Source organism: Chiloscyllium plagiosum, unplaced genomic scaffold (genome assembly GCF_037043375.1).
Source record: "Chiloscyllium plagiosum isolate Xiang-an unplaced genomic scaffold, Cpla_swu_hap1 HiC_scaffold_9, whole genome shotgun sequence".
NCBI lineage: Eukaryota > Metazoa > Chordata > Chondrichthyes > Orectolobiformes > Hemiscylliidae > Chiloscyllium > Chiloscyllium plagiosum.
The window spans coordinates 5844170-5867461 of record NW_028270147.1 but is presented as its reverse complement, the minus strand read 5'-3'; the positions used below and the strand labels follow the sequence as shown (position 1 = coordinate 5867461).

Sequence of the window (23292 nt, the reverse complement as noted above, 5' to 3'; positions counted from 1 at the left end):
GTGATGCAAGAGGCACACAAGAGGGCCAGAAATATTCAGGCTAGATGCTCATGACTTCTTTCAACCAAATGAGATAAGGGAAAGGAACAAAATTATCACAAGTTCTCAGTCTTGAAAACTCACTAGGTACACTGCTGGGAAATATCAGTGAACATGAGCAAGTTGTGTTTTTAATGTTGTAAACTGCCCCAACATCTGCGCAGGTTTCCTCCGGGTGCTCCGGTTTCTTCCCACAGTCCAAAGATGTGCAGGTTAGGTGAATTGGCCATGCTAAATTGCCCATAGTGTTCAGGGATATGTAGGTTAGATGCATTAGTCAGGGGTAAATAGAGGATAATAGGGTAGGAAAATGGGTCTGGGTGTGTTACTTTTTGGAAGGTCAGTGTGGACTTGTTGGGTCGAAGGACCTGTTTCCATACTGTAGAGATTCCATGATTCTATGATTCTAACAAATTTCACAGGAGTGTGTTCCATCAGAAGCTGACCCAGAGCAGAATTATTAGGATGGGGAGGATCTAAAAGATTCGAGATTAGAGTGGTCCTGGAAAAGCACAGCAGGTTAGGCAGCATCCGAGGAGCAGGAAAATCGACGTTTCGGGCAAAAGCCCTTCATCAGGAATAGAGGCAGGGAGCCTGCAGAGTGGAGAGATCAATGAGAGGGGGGTGAGGGTGGGGAGAAAGTAGCATAGAGTACAACAGGCGAATGGAGGTGGGGATGGAGGTGATAGGTCAGAGAGGAGGGTGGAGTGGATTGGTGGAAAGGAAGATAGGCAGGTAGGACAGGTCATGAGGATGGTGCTGAGCTGGAAGGTTGGAGCTGGGGTGAGGTGGGGGAATGGGAACTGAGGAAACTGGTGAAGTCCACATTGATGCCCTGGGGTTGAAGTGTTCCGAGGTGGAAGATGAGGTGTTCTTCCTCCAGGCGTCTGGTGGTGAAGGAGCAGCAGTGGAGGAGGCCCAGGACCTCCATGTCCTCGGCAGAGTGGGCGGGGTAGTTGAAATGTTGGTCCACGGGGTGGTGAGGTTGATTGGTGCGGGTGTCCCAGAGATGTTCCCTAAAGCGCTCTGCTAGGAGGCGACCAGTCTCCCCAATGTAGAGGAGACTGCATCGGGAGCAACGGATACAATAAATGATATCGGTGGATGTGCAGGTGAAACTTTGATGGATGTGGAAGGCTCCTTTAGGGCCTTGGATAGAGGTGAGGGAGGAGGTGTGGGTGCAAGTTTTACAGTTCCTGCGGTGGCAGGGGAAGGTGCCAGGAGGGGACGGTGGGTTGTTGGGGGGCGTGGACCTGACCAGGTAGTCATGGAGGGAATGGTCTTTGCAGAAGGCGGAAAGGGGTGGGGTCCGTTTGGAGGTGGCGGAAATGTCGTTGGATGATGTGGTTTATGCGAAGGTTGGTAGGGTGGAAGGTGAGCACCATGGGCGTTCTGTCCTTGTTACAGTTGGAGGGGTAGGGTTTGAGGGCGGAGGGGGCGGGATGTGGATGAGATGCATTGGAGGGCATCTTTAACCACGTAGGAAGGGAAATTACGGTCTCTAAAGAAGGAAATCATCTGGTGTGTTCTGTGGTGGAACTGGTCCTCCTGGGAGCAGATGCTGCGGAGGTGGAAGAATTGGGAATATGGAATGGCATTTTTGCAGGAGGTAGGGTGAGAAGAGGTGTAATCCCCTTTTGCAGGAGGTAGGGTGAGAAGAGCTGTGGGAGTCGGTGGATTTGTCAAGAGGTAGGTTTTCAGCAGAAAAGTTGTCTAAGGAGGAAATTTCAAGCCTTAGATATTGGCAGAGCAGAGGAAGAACGTGATGAACAAGACTCCAGAATTGGAGGAACCCAGATATTACAATTGCATCCCTTTGAGCTCACCCACATATTCCTGAAGAAGGGCTTATGCCCGAAACGTCGATTCTCCTGTTCCTTGGATGCTGCCTGACCTGCTGCGCTTTTCCAGCAACACATTTTCAGCACATATTCATTAAACGATGTCTGAACACAAGCAGTTCATGTCCATAAACTGGCCTTGTGTCTCAAGTACTGATACAGGACAGACTGAGAGACTGTATCCATCAAACAAATATCATCACCAAGGCAACAGCAGGCGAGGGAGCCACCTTACAGTGCTGACAGAGCCATTGGATAGCTTCCAGCTGGTGAGATTTCCAATAATTTATCAATTACTTGGTGTCTGAGAAACAGAAATGAGCTACCTGAGTGAATGCCTGCCCGGATTTTCAACTTAACGTCTGGTTTGTGCGGGATGATGAATGAAGAGCAGACTGCGACTAAATCCAATGCCATACTTGCGATCTCGGACGCGTGCTTGATGCCATTCTCTTTTGGCACACCTGATACCACCATATCTGGGGGTAGAAAGAGCAGAGCATCAGCATAGTGGACACTGTCAGAGTGGACTGCCTTTCTTTGTGCATTATTCATAGGGGTTTTCTGCATAATCCAACCTGCAGCTGAATGGACACCAACCCATCTTAGAAGGTGACACAACATACAAGCTTACGGAAAGCCCCATTTTTACATTGAAACATCTCAAGACACTTTGTAGAAAAGATTACCTGACGAAATTAGAACCCAAACTATACAGGAAGATATTAAGTCAGCCTAAAGAGTACATTAACAAACTTTCTTTAACTGATTTACAAGATGTGGGCATCCCTGGCCCAGACCATTATTTATTGCTCATCCCCAATTGCCCAGAGGGCAGTTAAGAGTCAATCATGTTGCTGTGGGTCTGGAGTCATATGTACACCAGACCAGGTAAGCATGGCAGTTTCCTTCCCTAAGGGCCTTAGTGAGCCAGATGGGCTTTTCCAACAATCAATTTATTAGACACTTAATTCCAAATGTTTATTGAATTCAAATTCCACCACCTGCTGTGGCAAGATTTGAACCCAGTCCCCAGAACATTACCTGGGTTCCTGGATTAACAGTCCACTGATAATACCACTAGTCCATCACCTCCCCTATACACAGAGTCATAGAGATGGACAGCACATAAACAGACCCTTCAGTCCAACCCGTCCATGCCGACCAGATATCCCAACCCAATCTAGTCCCACCTGCCAGCACTTGGCCAATATCCCTCCAACACTTCCCATTCATATACCCATCCAGATGTCTCTTAAAAGTTGCAATTGTACCAGCCTCCACCACTTCCTCTGGCAGCTCATTCCATACACATACCACCCTCTGCATGAAAAAGTTGCCCCTTACGTGTCTTTGATATCTTTCCCCTCTCATCCTAAACCTATGCCCACTAGTTCTGGACTCCCCCATTCCAGGGAAAAGACTTTCCATGCCCCTCATGACTTTATAAACCTCTATAAGGTCACCCCTCCAGGGAAAACAAGCCACAGCCTATTCAACCTCCCTCTATAGCTCAAATCCTCCAACCCTGGCAACATCCTTGTAAGTCTTTTCTGAACCCTTTCAAGTTTCATTACATCTTTCCGACAGAAAGGAGACCAGAATTGCATGCAATCTTCCAACAGTGGCCTAACCAATATCCTGTACAGCTGCAACATGACCTCCCAACTCCTGGACTCAATACTCTAATAAAGGAAAGCATACCAAATGCCTTCTTCACTATCCTATGTACCTGCGACTCCACTTTCAAGAAACTATGAACCTGCACTCCAAGGTCTCTTTGTTCAGCTTCGGGTTTAATCAAAGGTTTTCTGAAAATTCAAAATTTTTTACATCCACTAACTTCTTAATCATTCACAGGATGTGACTGACATTGTCTGGGCCAGCATTTACTGACCGTCCCAATTTGCCCCTTGAGAAGGTGGGGGTGAGCAACCTCTGGGTTGTTGTAATGGGGGACTTTAACTTTCCCAATATTGATTGGAACCTCCTTCGAGCAGAAGATTTGAATGGAGCTGTTTTTGTAAGGTGTGTTCAGGAGGGTTTCCTAACTCAGTACGTTGACAGGCCGACGAAGGGAGAGGCCATTCTAGACTTGGTGCTCGGAAACGAGCCGGGGCAGGTATCAGATCTTGTGGTGGGAGTGCATTTTGGTGATAGTGACCACAACTGCCTCACATTCTACATAGCTATGGAGAAGGAGAGGATTAGGCAAAATGGGAGGATATTTAATTGGGGAAGAGGAAACTATGATGAGATTAGACATGAGTTAGGAAGCATGGATTGGGAGCAATTGTTCCATGGTAAAGGCACTATAGATTTGTGGAGACTGTTTAAGGAACAGTTGTTGTGAGTGATGAATAAATATGTCCCTCTGAGACAGGCAAGAAGGGGTAAGATAAAGGAACCTTGGATGACGAGAGCGGTGGAGCTTCTCGTCAAAAGGAAGAAGGTAGCTTACGTAAGGTGGAGGAAGCTAGGGTCAAGCTCAGCTGTAGAGGATTACAGGCAGGCATGGAAGGAGCTCAAAAATGGTCTGAGGAGAGCCAGGAGGGGGCACAAGAAAGGCTTGGCAGAACGGATTAGGGAGAACACAAAGGCATTTTACACTTATGTGAGGAATAAGAGAATGGTCAAAGAAAGAGTAGGGCCGATCAGGGATAGCATAGGGAACTTGTGTGTGGAGTCTGAGGACGTAGGGGAAGCCCTAAATGAGTTTTTTGCTTTTGTCTTTACAAAAGAAACGAACTTTGTATTGAATGAAACCTTTGAAGAGCAGGTGTGCATGCTGGAATGGATAGAGATAGAGGAAGCTGATGTGCTGAAAATTTTGTCAAACATTAAGATTGACAAGTCGCCAGGCCCGGACCAGATTTGTCCTCGGCTGCTTTGGGAAGCGAGAAATGCAATTGCTTCACCACTCGCGAAGATCTTTGCATCCTCGCTCTCCACTGGAGTCGTACCTGAGGACTGGAGAGAGGCAAATGTAATTCCTCTCTTCTAGAAAGGAAATAGGGAAATCCCCGACAATTACAGACCAGTCAGTCTCACGTCTGTCATCTGCAAGGTGTTAGAAACGATTCTGCGGGATAGGATTTATGACCATCTGGAAGAGCATGGCTTGATTAAATGCAGTCAACACGGCTTTGTGAGGGGCAGGTCATGCCTCACAAATCTTATCGAGTTCTTTGAGGATGTGACTAGAAAAGTTGATGAGGGTCGAGCTGTGGATGTGGTGTATATGAACTTCAGCAAGGCATTTGATAAGGTTCCCCATGGTAGGCTCATTCAGAAGGTCAGGAGAAATGGGATACAGGGGAACTTAGCTGTCTGGATACAGAATTGGCTGGTCAACAGAAGACAGTGAGTGGTAGTAGAAGGAAAATATTCTGCCTGGAAGTCAGTGGTGAGTGGTGTTCCACAGGGCTCTGTTCTTGGGCCTCTACTGTTTGTAATTTTTATTAATGACTTGGATGAGGGGATTGAAGGATGGGTCAGCAAGTTTGCAGATGACACAAAGGTTGGAGGTGTCGTTGACAGTATAGAGAGCTGTTGTAGGCTGCAGCAGGACATTGACAGGATGCAGAGATGGACTGAGAGGTGGCAGATGGAGTTCAACCTGGATAAATGCGAGGTGATGCATTTTGGAAGGTCGAATTTGAAAGCTGAGTACATGAATAAGGATAGGATTCTTGGCAGTGTGGAGGAACAGAGGAATCTTGGGGTGCAGGTACACAGATCCCTTAAAATGGCCACCCAAGTGGACAGGGTTGTTAAGAAAGCATATGGTGTTTTGGCTTTCATGAACAGGGGTATTGAGTTTAAGAGTCATGAGATCTTGTTGCAGCTCTATAAAACTTTGGTTAGACTGCACTTGGAATACTGTGTCCAGTTCTGGTCGCCCTATTATAGGAAAGATGTGGATGCTTTGGAGAGGGTTCAGAGGAGGTTTACCAGGATGCTGCCTGGACTGGAGGGCTTATCTTATGAAGAGAGGTTGACTGAGCTCGGACTTTTTTCATTGGAGAAAAGGAGGAGGAGAGGGGACCTAATTTAGGTATACAAGATAATGAGAGGCATAGATAGAGTTGATAGCCAGAGACTATTTCCCAGGGCAGAAATGACTAACATGAGGGGTCATAGTTTTAAGCTGGTTGGAGGAAAGTATAGAGGGGGATGTCAGAGGCGGGTTCTTTACAGAGAGTTGTGAGAGCGTGGAATGCGTTGCCAGCAGCAGTTGTGGAAGCAAGGTCATTGGGGACATTTAAGAGACTCTTCAACATGCATATGGTCACGGAAATTTGAGGGTACATACATGAGGATCAATGTTCAGCACAACATTGTGGGCTGAAGGGCCTGTTCTATGTTCTATGTTTGTTCTTGAACTGCTGCCATATGTTGTGGGTCGACCCACAATGACATTCTTCAGGGTTTTCAGATCCAGGGACAAGTGAAGGCTATATTTCCAAGTCAGGATAGTGAGTGGTTTGGAGGGGAACTTCCTAAGGGGTGGTGTTCCATTGTGTGTGCTGGGTTTGAAAGATGGTAGCGAATGAGTGTGGGTGTGTTGCTGCAGTGCATCTTGTAGATGCTGCTATTGAGTGTCAGTGGTAAAAGGAGTGAATATTGAAGGATGTGGAGGGGGTGCCAATCAATCGGGCTGCTTTATCCTGGATAGTGCTGAGTTTCTGAAGTGACCCCCTCAGGGTGATTGATATGATATCTGAAGCTCAAACAAACAAAGCAGCAGAAACTGTATTTTACACTTAGTCTAGTTTTTTTTTTAACTGAAGCAGAACCAGAGAGAGGAAACTGGGAAACCACTCACTGCATTTAAAATCTTTACAACACAGTCCTTAAACTTTTCCTGCTGAAGAGAACCAAAGGCCAACTCTCATTTCCATTAAAAGATAATCGCTGCATTAAGTTTTCTTCACGGTGACATTTATTCTCTCGGTTTGGATACAGTAAGGGCGTTTGTCAATTTGCTACAAAGAACTTCTAATGTTGTCCTGGCACTTTGATTGTTCCCTTCACATCTGACGGGGAACACAGAGTCCCATACAGAATCATCAAATGTTATCATTAACACACAGCAGCAGGAATAGCCATAGCGGTTTGACAGGAATCATTTTTGTTCTGGACTGCAATAAACACTTGCGATATTGTTCGCTTGGAATATCTAGAATTCTTACATCTGTCCCTGTGTGCTTTGTGAACTGAAATGTAATATGCATGAAACCGGTCTCATATAATATAGTCAGCCAAATAAATGATAAGTGGTGTCAAATAGGTTAACTATTTTATTTAAGAGCTGACTTTATGCTTTCCAGCAGGGATTTATGATGCAAATCCATCTGCAGGGAATGAAGACTTATTTAAAAACATTCCTCCTGGCTCAAAGCCACAAAGTCAAAGGCCAAAAATAACAGTAAATTGAGTCTTACCCCCGTATAATCTAGTCACTGTTAGAAGAATTTGCTCACTGTGTATTGTCCTTAAGTCATCTAGACATACATAAGGCACACAGTGTTCCTAAAAATCCCCAATTACATTGAGTCTACAGCACAGAAACAGATCACTCAATCCAATTGGTCTATACTGTTGTTTACACACATCACGGGCTTCCTTCAAGGGACCTTCTTCATATAAACAACCATTGAGTAATACAGCATGGAAACAGACCCTTCGGTCCAACCAGTCCATGCTGACCATAATCCTAAACAAAACTAGACCTACCTGCCTGCTCCTGGCCCATATCCCGCCAAACCTTTCCTATTCATGTACTTATCCTTCGCTTTCTCCCTTTTGCCTTTATCCAGCTAATCTTTAAATGCATTGACATTCTTCATCACAACTATCCCATGGGAGAGTGAGTCCCACATTTCCCCTAAACAAGAAAACCAAAAAACTGCAGACTCTGGAAGTCAGAAACAAAATTAGAAACTCAGCAAGCCTGGCAGCATCAGTGGAGAGAAATGGAGTTAATGAAATATTAATTCTGCTTTCTCTTCACACGTGCTGCCAAACCCGCTGCATTCTTCCAACAATTTCTGTCTCTGTTCCACGTTTCCCTTACTCTCACAGTAAGAAACGTTTGCTGTGAAATCACAATTGGATTTATCAATGACAGCTTTTTGTTTCTTTCAACGGCCTTTAATTTATACAGGTAGCACCATTTCCCTGCTTTTCAATTCTCTAGAAATGCCCCTATTATCTGAAAGAGGTTGTATAAATGTAATGGGGGCACAGCTTTTATTTCTGCTTGACTAAGAGATCGAACTAAAAGATGACAGCACTCCTCCACACACACTCTCTCATAGGAATGCAGGATTACTGAATTTGTTGCATGTGTTTGATTGGAATGTCCTTTGCACTGTTTGCTTTGTTAGTGAACAAGTCCTGGGTCCAAGTTCTCGCATCACAAACTACACACAAGCTGAACAGAAAGACACATTAAAACAATATTTAGTGGTCCCCATTACAAAGACAGCGACGTGACTTCAATGTTCTGCTTTGCCAGTGTTAACCTTCCAGATTGTGTTTGTTGTGGGTGGGGCGGTGGGGGGTTGGGCTGGTGGTAGTGGGGGGGGGGGGGGGGGGTGGTGAGGAGGGGAGATGTGAAAGGATACACTAGGCATGCAGACCACACCAGGAGACAAATTGGGAGCTGGGAGAACTCACAGTGATGGCCTGACAATCGGCAAATATCTAAAATCATAGAGTCTCTACACAGTGTGGAGGCAGGCCATTTGGCCCCCTCCCAACTATTCACTGCCCCTCTGAAGAGCATCCCACCCAGACACACACCACATCCTATCCCAGTAACCCTGCATTTCCAATGGCTAAACCAGCTAACCTGCCAACTTTGGACTGTGAGAGGAAACTGGAGAAAACTCACACAGACACAGGGAGATTGTACAAACTCCACACAGAATGGAATCGAACCCAGATCCCTGGTGCTTATGAGGCACTAGTGCTAACCACTGAGCCACCATGCCACCCTAAATAATGGACCTGGCCAGTGTCCCAACAGGAAATCCATTATTCCAGTAACGATTAATTCCTTCACTGCTTTTGTCCTCTGCAGATTCAGAAGGAACTGGGTAGGCTGGATAAAAATAAAATGGATAGCACTCATAGAAGAGAAACCCAAATGTTGTCGATTAGTATAGGACACATACCAAGTGAGATTAAGTTGCGTTTTGACCCTAATAATAAGAACCAAGCCACCAAACAGGACTACGTTCGTGCAAAACAGCAGAAACAACAAGTGATAGACAGAGCTAAGGGATTCCTCAATCAGTGGATCAGACCTAAGCTCTGCAGTGCTGCCACATCCAGTCATGAAAGGTAGTAGATGATTAAACAACTCACTGGAGGAGGAGGCTCCACAAGTAACCGTATCCTCAATGATGGAAGAGCCCAGCACATCAGTGGAAAAGATAAGGCTGAAGTGGAAATCCTCAGTCAGAAGTGTCAAGTGGATGATCCATCACAGCTTCCTCCAGCCATCCTCAGCATCATAAATATCAGTCTCCAGCTAAATCAATTCATTCCACATTATACCAAGAAACAGTTGGAGACACTCGATACTGCAAAAGGTATGGGTCCTAACAACATTCTGGCAATAGTATATACAGGACACACCTGGATAACTTTCCACATTGTCGGGTAGATACCTGTGTTGTAACTGTACTGGAATAGCTTCGCTGAGGAACGGCAAGTTCTGGAACAATCTTGTTCTAAAACTTGCCATTCTCCTAGCGAAGCTATTCCAGTACACTTACAACACAGGTATCTACCCGACAATGTGGAAAGTTATCCAGGTGTGTCCTGTATATAAAGAGCAGAGCAAATCTGATCAGGCCAATTAGATTAGATTAGATTAGATTACTTACAGTGTGGAAACAGGCCCTTCGGCCCAACAAGTCCACACCGACCCGCCGAAGCGCAACCCACACATACCCCTACATTTACCCCATATTACCTAACACGAAGGGCAATTTAGCATGGCCAATTCACCTGACCTGCACATCTTTGGACTGTGGGAGGAAACCGGAGCACCCGGAGGAAACCCACGCAGACACGGGGAGAACGTGCAAACTCCACACAGTCAGTCGCCTGAGTCGGGAATTGAACCCGGGTCTCTGGCGCTGTGAGGCAGCAGTGCTAACCACTGTGCCACCGTGCCGCCCATACTGCCTCATCAGCCAATTCTCGATCATCAGTAAAGCGATGGATGGTGTCAGTAACAGGGCTATCAAGCAGCACCTGCTCAACAATAACCTGCTCAGTGACGCCCAGTTTGGGTTCCCCCAGGGCCACTCAGCTCCTGACCTCATTACAGCCTTGTTTCAAACATGGGCAAAAGAGCTGAATTCCAGAGGGGAGGAGAGAGGGACAGCCCTTGACATCAAGAAAGTGTTTGACCGAGGTAGACATCAAGGAGCCCTAGCAAAATTGAATTCAATGGGAATTAAGGGACAAACTCTCCACTGGTTGGAGTCATTCCTAGCACATAGGAAGATGATCGTGGTTGTTGGAGTTCAGTTATCTCAGCTACAGGAGTGTGATGGAATACTCCAAGCATTCGGGATGAAGGCAACACCAACACCACTCTAGAAACCTGACAGCTTCCAGGTAAAAGTGTCCTGTTTAACTGGAATCATAACCAAACACATACCCTCCCTCCACCTCCGACGCTCAGGAGTAGCAGTGTGTACCATCTACAAGATGCACTGCAGAGATTCAACAAAGATCCTCAGACAGCACTTTCCAAACTCACAACCACTTCAAGCTAGAAGGACAAGGGCAGCAAACACATGGTAACACCACCCCCTGCAAGTTTCCCTCCAAGACACTCACCATCCTGACTTGGAAATGTATCACCACTGTCGCTGGGTCAAAATCCTGGAATTCTTTCCCCAAGGGCATTGTGGGTCAACTTACAGCACATGGTCTGCTGCGGTTCAAGAAGGCAGCTCACCCCCACCTTCTCAAAGGCAGTTAGGATGGGCATTAAATGTGGGCCCAACCATCAAGATCCAGATCACATGACTGAATTAGGATATAAAAGCTTGGTAAATATGCAATTGCTTTGACAGTTGCTTGAAAAGAATTTTTAAGCGTTATGTCAATCACATGAACTCAGGGCATGGTTCGGAACATGGGACTGGGATATCATAGCAATTACAGAAACATGGCTCAGGGATGGGCAGGACTTGCAGCTTAATGTTCCAGGTTACAAATGCTACAGGAAGGATAGAAAGGGAGGCACGAGAGATGGGGGAGTGGCATTTTTGATAAGGGATAGCATTACAGCTGTACTGAGGGAGGATATTCCCAGAATTACATCCAGGGACGTTATTTGGGTGGAACTGAGAAATAAGAAAGGGATGATCATCTTATTGGGATTGTATTATAGACCCCCCAATAGTCAGAGGGAAATTGAGAAACAAACTTGTAAGGAAATCTCAGCTATCTGTAAGAATAATAGTGTGGTTATGGTAGGGGATCTTAACTTTCCAAACATTGACTGGAACTGCGATAGTGCAAAAGTTTCAGATGGAGAGGAATTTGTTAAGTGTGTACAAGACAATTTTCTGATTCAGTATGTGGATGTACCTACTAGAGAAGGTGCAAAACATGACCAACTCCTGGGAATTAAGGCAGGGCAGGTGACTGAGGTGTCAGTGGGAGAGCACTTTGGGGCCAGCGACCATAATTCTATTTGTTTTAAAATAGTGATGGAAAAGGATAGACCAGATCTAAAAGTGGAAGTTCTAAATTGGAGAAAGGCCAATGTTGACGGTATTCGGCAAGAACTTTTGAAAGCTGATTGGGGGCAGATGTTCGCAGATAAAGGGATGGCTGGAAAATGAGAAGCCTTCAGAAATGAGGTAACAAGAATCCAGAGAAAGTATATTCCTGTCAGGGTGAAAGGGAAGACTGGGAGGTATAGGGAATGCTGGATGACTAAAGAAATTGAGGGTTTGGTTAAGAAAAAGAAGGAAGCACATGTCAGGTATAGACAAGATAGATTCAGTGAATCCTTAGAAGAGTATAAAGGAAGGATGAGTATACTTAAGAGGGAAATCAGGAGGGCAAAACGGGGACATGAGGTAGCTTTGGCAAATAGAATTAAGGAGAATCCAAAGGGTTTTTACAAATATATTAAGGACAAAAGGGTAACTAGGGAGAGAATAGGGCTCCTCAAAGATCAGCAAGCCAGCCTTTGTGTGGAGCCACAGAAAATGGGGGAGACACTAAATGAATATTTTGCATCAGTATTTACTGTGAAAAAGGATATGGAAGATATAGACTATAGGGGAATAGATGGTGACATCTTGCAAAATGTCCAGATTACAGAGGAGGAAATGCTGGATGTCTTGAAATGGTTAAAGGTGGATAAATCCCCAGGACCTGATCAGGTGTACCCGAGAACTCTGTGGGAAGCTAGAGAAGTGATTGCTGGACCTCTTGCTGAGATATTTGTATCATCGATAGTCACAGGTGAGGCACCGGAAGACTGGAGGTTGGCAAACATGGTGCCACTGTTTAAGAAGGGTGGTAAAGACAAGCCAGGGAACTATAGACCAGTGAGCCTGACCTCAGGGGTGGGCAAGTTTTGGAGGGAATCCTGAGCGACAGGATGTACATGTATTTGGAAAGGCAAGGACTGATTCGGGATAGTCAACATGGCTTTGTGCATGGGAAATCATGCCTCACAAATTTGCTTGAGTCTTTTGAAGAAGTAACAAAAAAGATTGATGAGGGCAGAGCAGTAGATGTGATCTATATGGACTTCAGTAAAGCATTTGACAAGGTTCCCCATGGAGACTGATTAGCAAGGTTAGATCTCATGGAATACAGGGAGAACTAGCCATTTGGATACGGAACTGGCTCAAAGGTAGAAGACAGAGGATGGTGGTGGAGGGTTGTTTTTCAGACTGGAGGCCTGTGACCAGTGGAGTGCCACAAGGATCAGTGTTGAGTCCTCTACTTTTTGTCATTTACATAAATGATTTGGATACGAGCATAAGAGGTACAGTTAGAAAGTTTGCAGATGACACCAAAATTGGAGGTGTAGTGGACAGTGAAGAGGGTTACCTCAAATTACAACAGGACCTGGACCAGATGGGCCAATGGTCTGAGAAGTGGCAGATGGAGTTTAATTCAGATAAATGCGAGGTGCTGCACTTTGGGAAAGCAAATCAGCTGGACTTATACACTTAATGGTAAGGTCCTAGGGGGTGTTGCTGAACAAAGTGACCTTGAAGTGCAGGTTCATAGCTCCATGAAAGTGGAGTCGCAGGTAGAGAGGATAGTGAAGGTGGCGTTTGGGATGCTTTCCTTTATTGGTCAGAGTATTGAGTACAGGAGTTGTGAGGTCATGTTGCGGCTGTACAGGACATTGGTTAGGCCACTGTTGCAATTCTGGTCTCCTTCCTATCGGAAACATGTTGTGAAACTTGAAAGAGTTCAGAAAAGATTTACAAGGATGTTGCCAGGGTTGGAGGATTTGAGCTGTAGGGAGAGGCTGAAGAGGCTGGAGCTGTTTTACCAGGAGCGTCGGAGGCTGAGGGGTGACCTTATAGAGGTTTACAAAATTATGAGGGGCATGGATAGGATAAATAGACAAAGTCTTTTCCCTGGGGTCAGGGAGTCCAGAACTAGAGGACATAGGTTTAGGGTGAGAGGGGAAAGATATAAAAGGGACCTAGGGCAATGTTTTCACGCAGAGGGTGGTACGTGTATGGAATGAGCTGCCAGAGGAAGTGGTGGAGGCTGGTACAATTACAGCATTTAAGAGGCATTTGGATGGGTATATGAATAGGATGGGTTTGGAGGGACATGGGCCGGGTGCTGGCAGGTGGGACTAGATTGGGTTGGGATATCTGGTCAGCATGGACGGATTGGACTGAAGGGTCTGTTTCCATGCTGTATATCTCTATGACTCTATGACTCTATGACAAAGTGATGAGTTAAAGTGCTTGAGTAATAAATAATCCTTGTCCTCGAGTTCTGGTGTACCTTGACCTGGAAACCATACTAAAAGGAAGAAAGTTGAAATACTGAGACCACACAGTGCTCAGACAAAAAGATAGAGACCAAGCAAAGAGACGATTTGTGACTTGAGAATTTTCCATGAGGGAGTAAGCCTTATCGGGACGTCTGCACAGGATGCACCTTGATTTCCTGGAAGCTGCTGCCTCTGGAAAATTGGCTAAATGTTGTAGAAAATGCACTGGACTTCAGCTTGAATGGACAGTGAGGCTAAACTCGAATTCAGCCTGGAAGAGGTGTGCATTTGAAAATGGGATAATTAGGATGATCATGGTTGGAGCGGTGTCAGAGGGATGGTGGCTGTAGTGACAGTGGCCTGGATTGGGATCCCCAGCAGCAATTAAATTGTGCAGAGCAGCGTGTTTCCGGTAACACATCAAGCCTCAAGTGATCCCGCGGTAAGATGGAGAATGAAATTTTTGTTCACTTAGGTCTCATATTGAGACATGAGGAGAGCATACTTCAGAGGTGAGATGAGGAGAAATTTCTTCATTCAGAGTGTGGTAAGTCTGTGGAATGCTCAGGTTGGAGCCAAAACACTGGATGTTTTCAAGAAGGGTTTAGATACAATTATTTGGGCTAAAGGGGTCAAAAGAGCATGGGGAGAAAGAGGGAAAGGGGGAATGAGTTGAATGATCGGCCATGATTCCATTGACGGGTGGACCAGGCATGAAGGGCTGAATGGCCTCCTCCTGCTCCTGTTTTCTATGTGTCTACACTTTGATATATTAATATGATTGTTAAAGCACTCACTCTTCTATTTATCTCTCAGCCCCCTCTAACTCCATATTCCTGATGAAGGGCTTATGCCAACACATTGACTCTCCTGCTGCCTGACCTGCTGCGCTTTTCCAGCACCACACTCTCGACTCTGATCTCCAGCATCTGCAGTGCTCACTTTCTCCTATTAAATCATATGGCATTCTGACCATGAGGCATAACATAACAAGCGTTTAGACTAGAGTGGTGCTAGAAAAGCACAGCAGGTCAGGCACCATCCGAGGAGCTGCTCCTAGGATGCTGCCTGACCTGCTGTGCTTTTCCAGCACCACTCTAATCTAAACTCTGGTTTCCAGCATCTGCAGTCCTCACTTTTGCCTATAACATAATAAGCACCAGTCTCGCACAGGCAATCAATGAATGAACTAGCAATACCCATGTTTCCTGAATGGATAATTTTTTTAAACCGATAACAGACATCCGATACACTCCGAAGACTTGTAGCAGTCTCCCTGCGTAATAAGGGGCCTGAGGTTTTCTATAGGGCATCAATATTATCGAGCAAGAGGTTGTAACAACTAAAATGTTCCTTTAATTAAAACCAAACTGTTCAATAAGCTTTGGAATTTCGCTATGTGAAAGATCCTTGCAGCAGGAATCAAAAAGTCAGGAGAATTATCTGTGGAATGGCTTCTCTCAGTTACGCGACTGTAGAATATACTTACAGGCATCACCAATTGTCTCAACCTTGTAGACGTCGTAGTTATCAATGATAGCATCAAAGCAGGTGTAGAGTCTGTTGAGAAAATCCACCACCTGGTAAGGGGTGCTGGCACTGGAGAGCTGAGTGAATCCAACAATATCACTTTGAAGGAGAAAAACACACAGGGAGCTCTTAGTTTGGAACACATAAAAATTCATGATGAGTTTGTCAATTCTGGCTGTAAAAATGGTGAAGGATGTCACTCACCAGGCTGTTCACAACAAACATCAATGTAAAGGGGGTATAATATTTTTATACTGCGTGAGAAAAGCAAATTGATTGCTTAGCAAGTGGAGCCTATCAACCAGAAGTAACTTTCCAACCAATCAGAACATTCTTCTCTCACAATATGAAAGTATTATCTTCCCTTTGATTCGTATTCTTGTAAAGTGTCCTGCTGAGAGCAGGGGATTGGTTACCTCAATTGGCTGGACCCATTTGTGATACAGGATGATGCTAACAGCTTCAATTTCTGCACCAGCTAAGATTACCACGAAGGTCCCACCTCCTCAACTTCACCCCTCACCTGAGACATGGTGACCCTCAGTTTAAACCACCACTAGTTATCTCTCTCTTTCTCTCTTTCTCTCTCTCTCTCTCTCTCTCTTTCTCTCTTTCTCTCTCTCTGTCTCTCTGTAATAAAAGAGCAGCCTAATAGTCAGGTAGGACTATGGTGAAAACACCAAATTCTGGAGATCCCAGTGGCTCAGGCAGCATCTATGAAGAGAGAGCAAGCAAATGTTTCAAGTCTAGATGACACTTTATCAGAGCTGAAGTGAAGTGTGAAGGGGGCAGCATGATGCAGTTTGGGAGGGCTTGGGATAGTGGGTATAGGGTGCTGGTGGAGAAAAGATGTTGATAGTTCAGAATAAGTGGTGAGAATGTGACAATGGCAGAACAATTAACATAGAACATAGAATATTGCACAGGTTGGCGCAACATCGAAGGCTGAAGGGCCTGCATTGTGCTGTAACATTCTATGTTCGATTACAGCGCGGTATAGGCCCTTCGGCCCACGATGTTGCGCCGACCTGTGAAACCAATCTGAAGCCTATCTAACCTACACTATTCCATTATCATCCATATGTTTATCCAATGGCCATTTAAATGCCCTTGAAGTTGGCGAGTCTACTACTGTTGCAAGCAGGGCGTTCCATGCATGCCCTTACTACTCTCTGAGTAAAGGAAATACCTCTGACATCTTTCCTATATCTATCACCCCACAATTTAAAGCTATGTCCCTTTGTGCTAGTCATCACCGTCCAAGGAAAAAGACTCTCACTGTCCACCCGATCTCACCCTCTGATTATCTTATATGTCTCAATTAAGTCATTCTTTCTAATGAAAACAGCCTCAAGTCTCTCAGCCTTTCCTCACAAGACCTTCCCTCCATACCAGACAACATCCTGGTAAACCTCCTCTGCACCCTTTCCAAAGCTTCCACATCCTTCCTATAAAGCGGTGACTAGAACTGCATGCAATACTCCAAGTGCAGAGTTTTGTACAGCTGCAACATGACCGAAACTCAGTCCCTTTACTAGTAAAAGCTAACACACCGTATGCCTTCTTAACAACCCTACCAACCTGGGTGGCAACTTTCAGGGATCTATGTACATGAACACTGAGATCTCTCTGCTCATCCACACTACCAAGAATCTTACCATTAGCCCAGTACTCTGCATTCCTGTTACTCCGACCAAAGTGAATCACCTCACACTTTTCCACATTAAACTCCATTTGCCGCCTCTCAGCCCAGCTCTGCAACTTATCTATCTGCATCTGTTATCTGCAACATCCTTCCTTACTGTGCACAACTCCACCGAACTTAGTGCCATCTGCAAATTTATTAACCCATCCTTCTATGCCCTCATCCACGTCATTTATAAAAATGACAAACAGCAGTGGCCTCAAAACAGATCCTTGCAGTACACCACTGATAATTGAACTCCAGGATAAACATTTCCCATCAACCACCAAGCTCTGTCTTCTTTCAGCTAGCCAATTTCTGATCCAAACCACAAAATCACCCTCAATCTCAGCCTTTGTATTTTCTGTAATAGCCTAGCATGGGGAACCCTATCAACCACTTAACTGAAATCCATATACACCACATCAACTGCTTTACCCTCATCCACTTGTTAGGTCACCTTCTCAAAGAACTCAAACAGGTTTGTGAGGCACAACTTACCTTTCACAAAATCGTTTTGACTATCCCCAATCAAATTATTCCTTTCTAGGTTATTATGAATCCTATCTCTTATAATCTTTTTCAACACTTTACACATAACCAAAATAAGGCTCACTGGTCTATAATTACCAGGATTGTCCTGACTCCCCTTCTTGAACAAGGGAACAACATTTGCTATCCTCCAGTCTTTTGGCACTATTCCTGTAGGCAAATACGACATAATGATCCAAGCCAAAGGCTCGGCAATCTCCTCTCTAGTTTCCTAAAGAATCCTAGGATAAATCCTATCTAACCTTGGGGACTTTTCTATTTTCACACTTTCCAGAATTGCTAACATCTCCTCCCTGTGAACCTCAATCCCATCTAGTCTAGTAGACTGTATCTCAGTATTCTCCTCGACAACATTGTCTTTATCCAGTGTGAATACTGACGATGGTGTGTCTCTGGCCAGATTTGAAAGTCCAGTAAGTGGGATGGGGGGAAAGGAGGACATAATAACAAGCTAAATGAAAGGGAAGAAATGTTCACAATCTGAAGGTGGTGAATTCAATATTAAGGATTAGTGGTGCTGGAAGAGCACAGCAGTTCAGGCAGCATTTGAGGAGCAGTAAAATCAACGTTTCAGGCAAAAGCCCTTCATCAGGAATACAGGCAGAGAGCCTGAAGGGTGGAGAGATAAGCTAGGGAAGGGTGGGGGTGGGGAGAAAGTAACATAGAGTACAATAGATGAGTGGGGGAGGGGATGAAGGTGATAGGTCAGGGAGGAGGGTGGCCAAATCACCTAACCTGCACATCTTTGGATTGTGGGAGAAAACTGGAGCACCCCGGAGAAAACCCATGCAGACACGGGGAGAATGGCCACAGTGAAATCAGATTCACAACACCCAAGGGACACACCTGAAAAAGACAGTAGCATTCGAGTAACTTTGAGCTTGTGAAGTAATCCCTTGACGAAGATCATCAGCGACTTGCTTTGGTAACATGCCTGGTGATGAATACAACAACAACACCATCAATCAGGCTACATGCTCTGTGAACATTCTCTTCAGGCCAGTGATATGGGCTGAATGTTAACTGGGCTGTCTTACTGTATAGCAGGGAATCTGTCTTTTGTTTCTCCTGAAGGAGGTCTTGAGTCCTTTCAGCCACAATAGATTCCAGGTGCTTGCTGTACTTTTCCATCTAAGTATAAACACAATGGCAGAGTTACTGTAGGCTAAATGACCAAGATACAATCAGGCGAGGGAATGATTTGCAATTTCTGTAACTGGAAGGGGATAGAAAGCAGTCCCAAAAATAATAACCAAAAGTTATTGGATCTTATAATATAAAATGGAATAAACAGGAGGCCACGGGCATGTGTGGTACAGTAGTAGTGTGCTTGTCTCTAAGCTAGGAGGCCCATCTTCAAACCCTATCCATTCCAGTGAGTGTCTCATAACAGGTCAGAACAGGCCAATTACGATTATGTAAATCCTTGGTCCTCATTAGCAACGTGAGCCCTACAACCTTAGTAAAAGCGCTGATAATCTATTCAAAATAAATCAAAGTTAGGTTTTCTCAGGTCTCAGTAGCTGTGATAATGATGAGATGAAGTTGCTACATTGGGATCCATCGAGAAACAGATAGCAAGTCATAGAGTCATGGAGATGTACAGCATGGAAACAGACCCTTCGCTCCAACCCGTCCATGCTGACCAGATATCCTAAACGAATCCATTCCCACTTACCAGCATTTGGTCCATATCCCTCTAAACCCTTCCTACTCATATACCCATTCAGCTGCCTTTTAAATGTTGTAGTTATACCAGCCTCCCCCACTTCCTCTGGCAACTGATTCCATACACACACCACCCTCTTTGTGAAAAAGTTGCCCCTCGGTTCCCTTTTATATCTTTCCCCTCTCACGCTAAATCTATGCCCTCTAGTTCTGGACTCCCCCATCTCAGGGAAAAGACTTTATCTATTTATCCTATTCATGTCCCTCATGATTTTATAAAGCTCTGTAAGACCCCCGACAAACCAGGGAAAACAGCCCCAGCCTATTCAACCTTTCCCTATAGCTCAAACCCTATAGCCCTGACAACATCGTTATCAATTTTTTTCTGAACCATTTCAAGTTTAGCAACATGTTTCCTATAGCAGGAAGACCAGAACAGAACACAGTATTCCAAAGATGGCCGAACTGCAACATGACCTCCCAATTCCTATGATTAATGCACTGCTCAATAAAAGCAAGTGCAACAAACGCCTTCTTCACTATCCTGTCTACCTGCGACTCCACTCTCAAGGAACTATGAACCTGCACTCCAAGGTCTCTTTGTTTGGCAACACTCCCCAGGACCTTACCATTACGTGTGTAAGTCCTGTCATGATTTTCCCGACCAAAATGTGGAACCTCACAATTATTTTTATTAAACTCCCTTTATGGCTCCTCAGCCCTTCGGCTCATCTGAACAAGATCCAGTTGCACTCTGAGGTAACCTTCTTCACTGTCCGCTATGCCACCAATTTTGGTGTCATCTGCAAACTTACTAATCATTCCTTCTATATTCACATTCAAATCTTTTGCCTACATTACAAATGACAAGTCTTGTGGCACAGAGATAGTATCCATAGTGGTTCAAGTCCTGCTCCAGGAATTGTTGGCCATGGAAGGTATGTTTGTAACATGGTCAAACAGTTTGATTATTAGCCTGTAAATCCTTCCCATAGACAGGCAGACAACACGAGTGGGAGAGTCTTTTGCTCAGCCATCCTTCAGAATGCAATGACAAATCACCACAGTCCTTCATCTTTGAGCATGGACCAATCCAGTGGAGAGTCAAAAAAAAAAACAAAGCACTGAGGATGCTGGGGATCAGAAACAAAGTCAGAAATTGCTGGAAAATCTCAGCAGGTTTGGCAACATCTGTGGAGAGAAAGCAGAGTTAGCATGTCGGGTCCAGTGACCCTTTTTCCAAACTCCCAATGGGGAGCCCATGGCTCAAGTCTTGGACATGAGGGCAGCAGAAAAGCCAGATTAGGTAGATGGTTTTGATTAAGGCACCATTGTTGCAACATCAACTCCAGCACGCACCAATCAGTGGCATGCTTGCTGATGAAACAGAGGCTGGATGAATTAATATGTGTCCAATAGGAATGTGCTGCCACTCAGCAGAATGGGTGAAAGTGGGTGGCATCCAGGCCCATAACCTGCACAGGATATTCACCCTGTCCTCACTGTGTTCATAGCTGTTTTCAATTTGTTTTGATCTGGCATCCTGTACCAGAATATGTTAGTCATTAGTAAATGTTCAATGGCCACATTTATTTATTTTCGAGCCAATCTTTTCAAAGATATTCTGACACACCTCTGGAACAGGAGGGACTTGAGCCCAGATCTCCTGACTCAGAGGTAGGGACACTACCACTGCAACACAAGAGCTCTCCCCTTCTTTCCAAGTGTAACCTGAGCCAAGTACAGAATAAATCTAGAAATCTACCTGCCCATGTGACAATATCTATCAAACAGAAAATCAAAACACGCTTGATTTTTCCCAAACTAGACGCACCAAATTTATACTACAACCCATTTAGTCTGGTGCACACATGCCCATCAAGGCCTGGCCGAGAGACTACGCAGAGTTATTTCACATAAGGTCCTCATTTGGTTGGTTCACTGGTAAGGCAAACTTTTGCTGCCAAGCATTAGTTCCCTTGAGTCTTTCCCTTTGCACAATTGTAGTCTGTGTGGTGAAGGACTTTCACAGCTCAATCAAGCCCGGTGATGACAAAGGCTTGTCAGTATATTTACAGATCAGATAGTGTGCAATTTGAAGGTGTTGGGCATGAGGGTAGTGGTGTTTAACAAAATGCAGAATATTGCAATGAATTATGTTAAAAATCACACAACACCAGGTTATAGTCCGACAGGTTTAATTGGAAGCACAGTAGCTTTCGGAGCATTCCCAAGCAATGAATTATGCTATTCTGAGATGGTAAGGGCAGAATGAAGGGGGAAGCTGTGACCCACAGGGCAGCCCTCTCAACTCTGAGCCAGGGGCTCCTTATTCTGGAACACAAAATTGAAGCCCATGGTGTTGAAGGGTCGTGATGTTTAATTAAGGCCCCGCCTACTCTCTCAGGTCAATGTCACAGAGTCAATGAGTTGGACATCACGGAAACTGACCCTTCGCTCTAACTCATCCATGCCGACCAGGTATCCTAACCTAATCTAGTCCCATTTGCCAGCACTTGGCCCATATCTCTCTAAACCCTTCCTATTCATATACCAATCCAGATGCTTTTTAAATGCTGTAATTGTACCAGCCTCCACCACTTCCTCTGGCAGCTCATTCCATACACACACCAATTCTGCAAGAAAACGTTGCTCCTTACATCCCTTTTAAATCTTTCCCCTCTCACTTAAACTTATGCCCTCTAATTTTGGACTTCCCTATCTGGGGGAACAGACCTTGTCTATTTATCCTATCCATTCCCCTCATGATTTTATAAACCTCTATGAGGTCACCCCTCAGCCTCTGACACTCCAGGGAAAACAGCCCCAGCCTGTTTAGCCTCTCCCTATAGCTGAAATCCTCCAACCCTGGCAACATCCTTGTAAATCTTTTCTGAATCCTTTCAAGTTTTACAACTCCTTCCTGTAGCAGGGAGACCAGAACTAAGTGCAGTATTTAAAAAGTGGCCTAACCAATGTTCTGTACAGCCACAACATGAGCCCCAAATCCTATACTCGATGCACTGATCAATATAGCATAGGGACAGGAATTCACTCCAGTATTCTGGTCAATAAATGACCCTTATCAAAACTCACTGGAAACATATTAACCGGTTATTATTATAATACTGCTGTTTGTGGGCATTTGCTGTGAATTAACTGTTAGCCCCATTCTCCCCACTACGATTACTGTGCTTCGGCAGTAAAACCCATCTGGTTCACTAATGTCCTTTAGGGAAGGACATCTGCCATCCTTACCTGATCTGTCCTACATAAGACCCCATAGCCAATGTGTTTGACTCTTAACTGCGCTCTGGGCAAAGAGAGATGAGCAATAAATGCTGAATTAGCTCTCATTCCCCTGAATGAATAACTTTAAAAAGTGCATTTGGGTTACAGAAGGCCATGAAAGGCATTAAATAAATTCCAATTGTTCTGTCTATCTGTGAATCTATTCTGTGTCACACCATGGGTCACATCTGCTTAATGCCTGAAATCCTATTGTTCCTTTTCCAGCTCTCGTGACCCTTGGTTTGATAAGCTTGAATTCTAAATACATGGGAAGAGTTTGAAAGTAATTCCGATGGACTAGATAACGAATTGCAATAAAATGGATGAAAAAAGTATCTTACCAAGTTCATCATCTTGTCAACTGGGCTTACTTTGTTGGGGTTCATTTTCTCAAGCATCTTCTTGATTTGTTCAAACGTTGGCCTCATAAGAGGATTGTGTGCCCAACACCTTTTAATCAACTTTAAGAAAAGGAAAGAATATTGCATTAAAGTTGCCATTCAAATTCACAAATGTGTTTTGACCAACAATTTTGAACCATCCGGTTACAACATGATTGTACCTGTTCTGGTTCAAATCTATTCTACTCAAATGTTCATAGAATATTACAACTGTGAAACCAGACGGTGCAGAAGAGGTGCTTGGGCCCATCAAGTCTTCAC

At 44.7% G+C, this 23292-nt stretch overlaps 1 protein-coding gene across 1 annotated transcript in view; it reads right to left on the bottom strand.

Moving 5' to 3' along the window:
- Positions 1 to 23292, bottom strand: part of LOC122554107 (atrial natriuretic peptide receptor 2-like) — a 99019-nt gene that overhangs the window by 26958 nt on the left and 48769 nt on the right. The window contains exons 16-20 of the mRNA XM_043698591.2: positions 22972 to 23091; positions 18709 to 18802; positions 18518 to 18605; positions 15395 to 15534; positions 2207 to 2359 (exon numbers count right to left, since the gene is read on the bottom strand). Of these exons, the coding sequence (XP_043554526.1) occupies positions 2207 to 2359; positions 15395 to 15534; positions 18518 to 18605; positions 18709 to 18802; positions 22972 to 23091 (595 nt within the window). The remainder of the gene's footprint in view (positions 1 to 2206; positions 2360 to 15394; positions 15535 to 18517; positions 18606 to 18708; positions 18803 to 22971; positions 23092 to 23292) is intronic.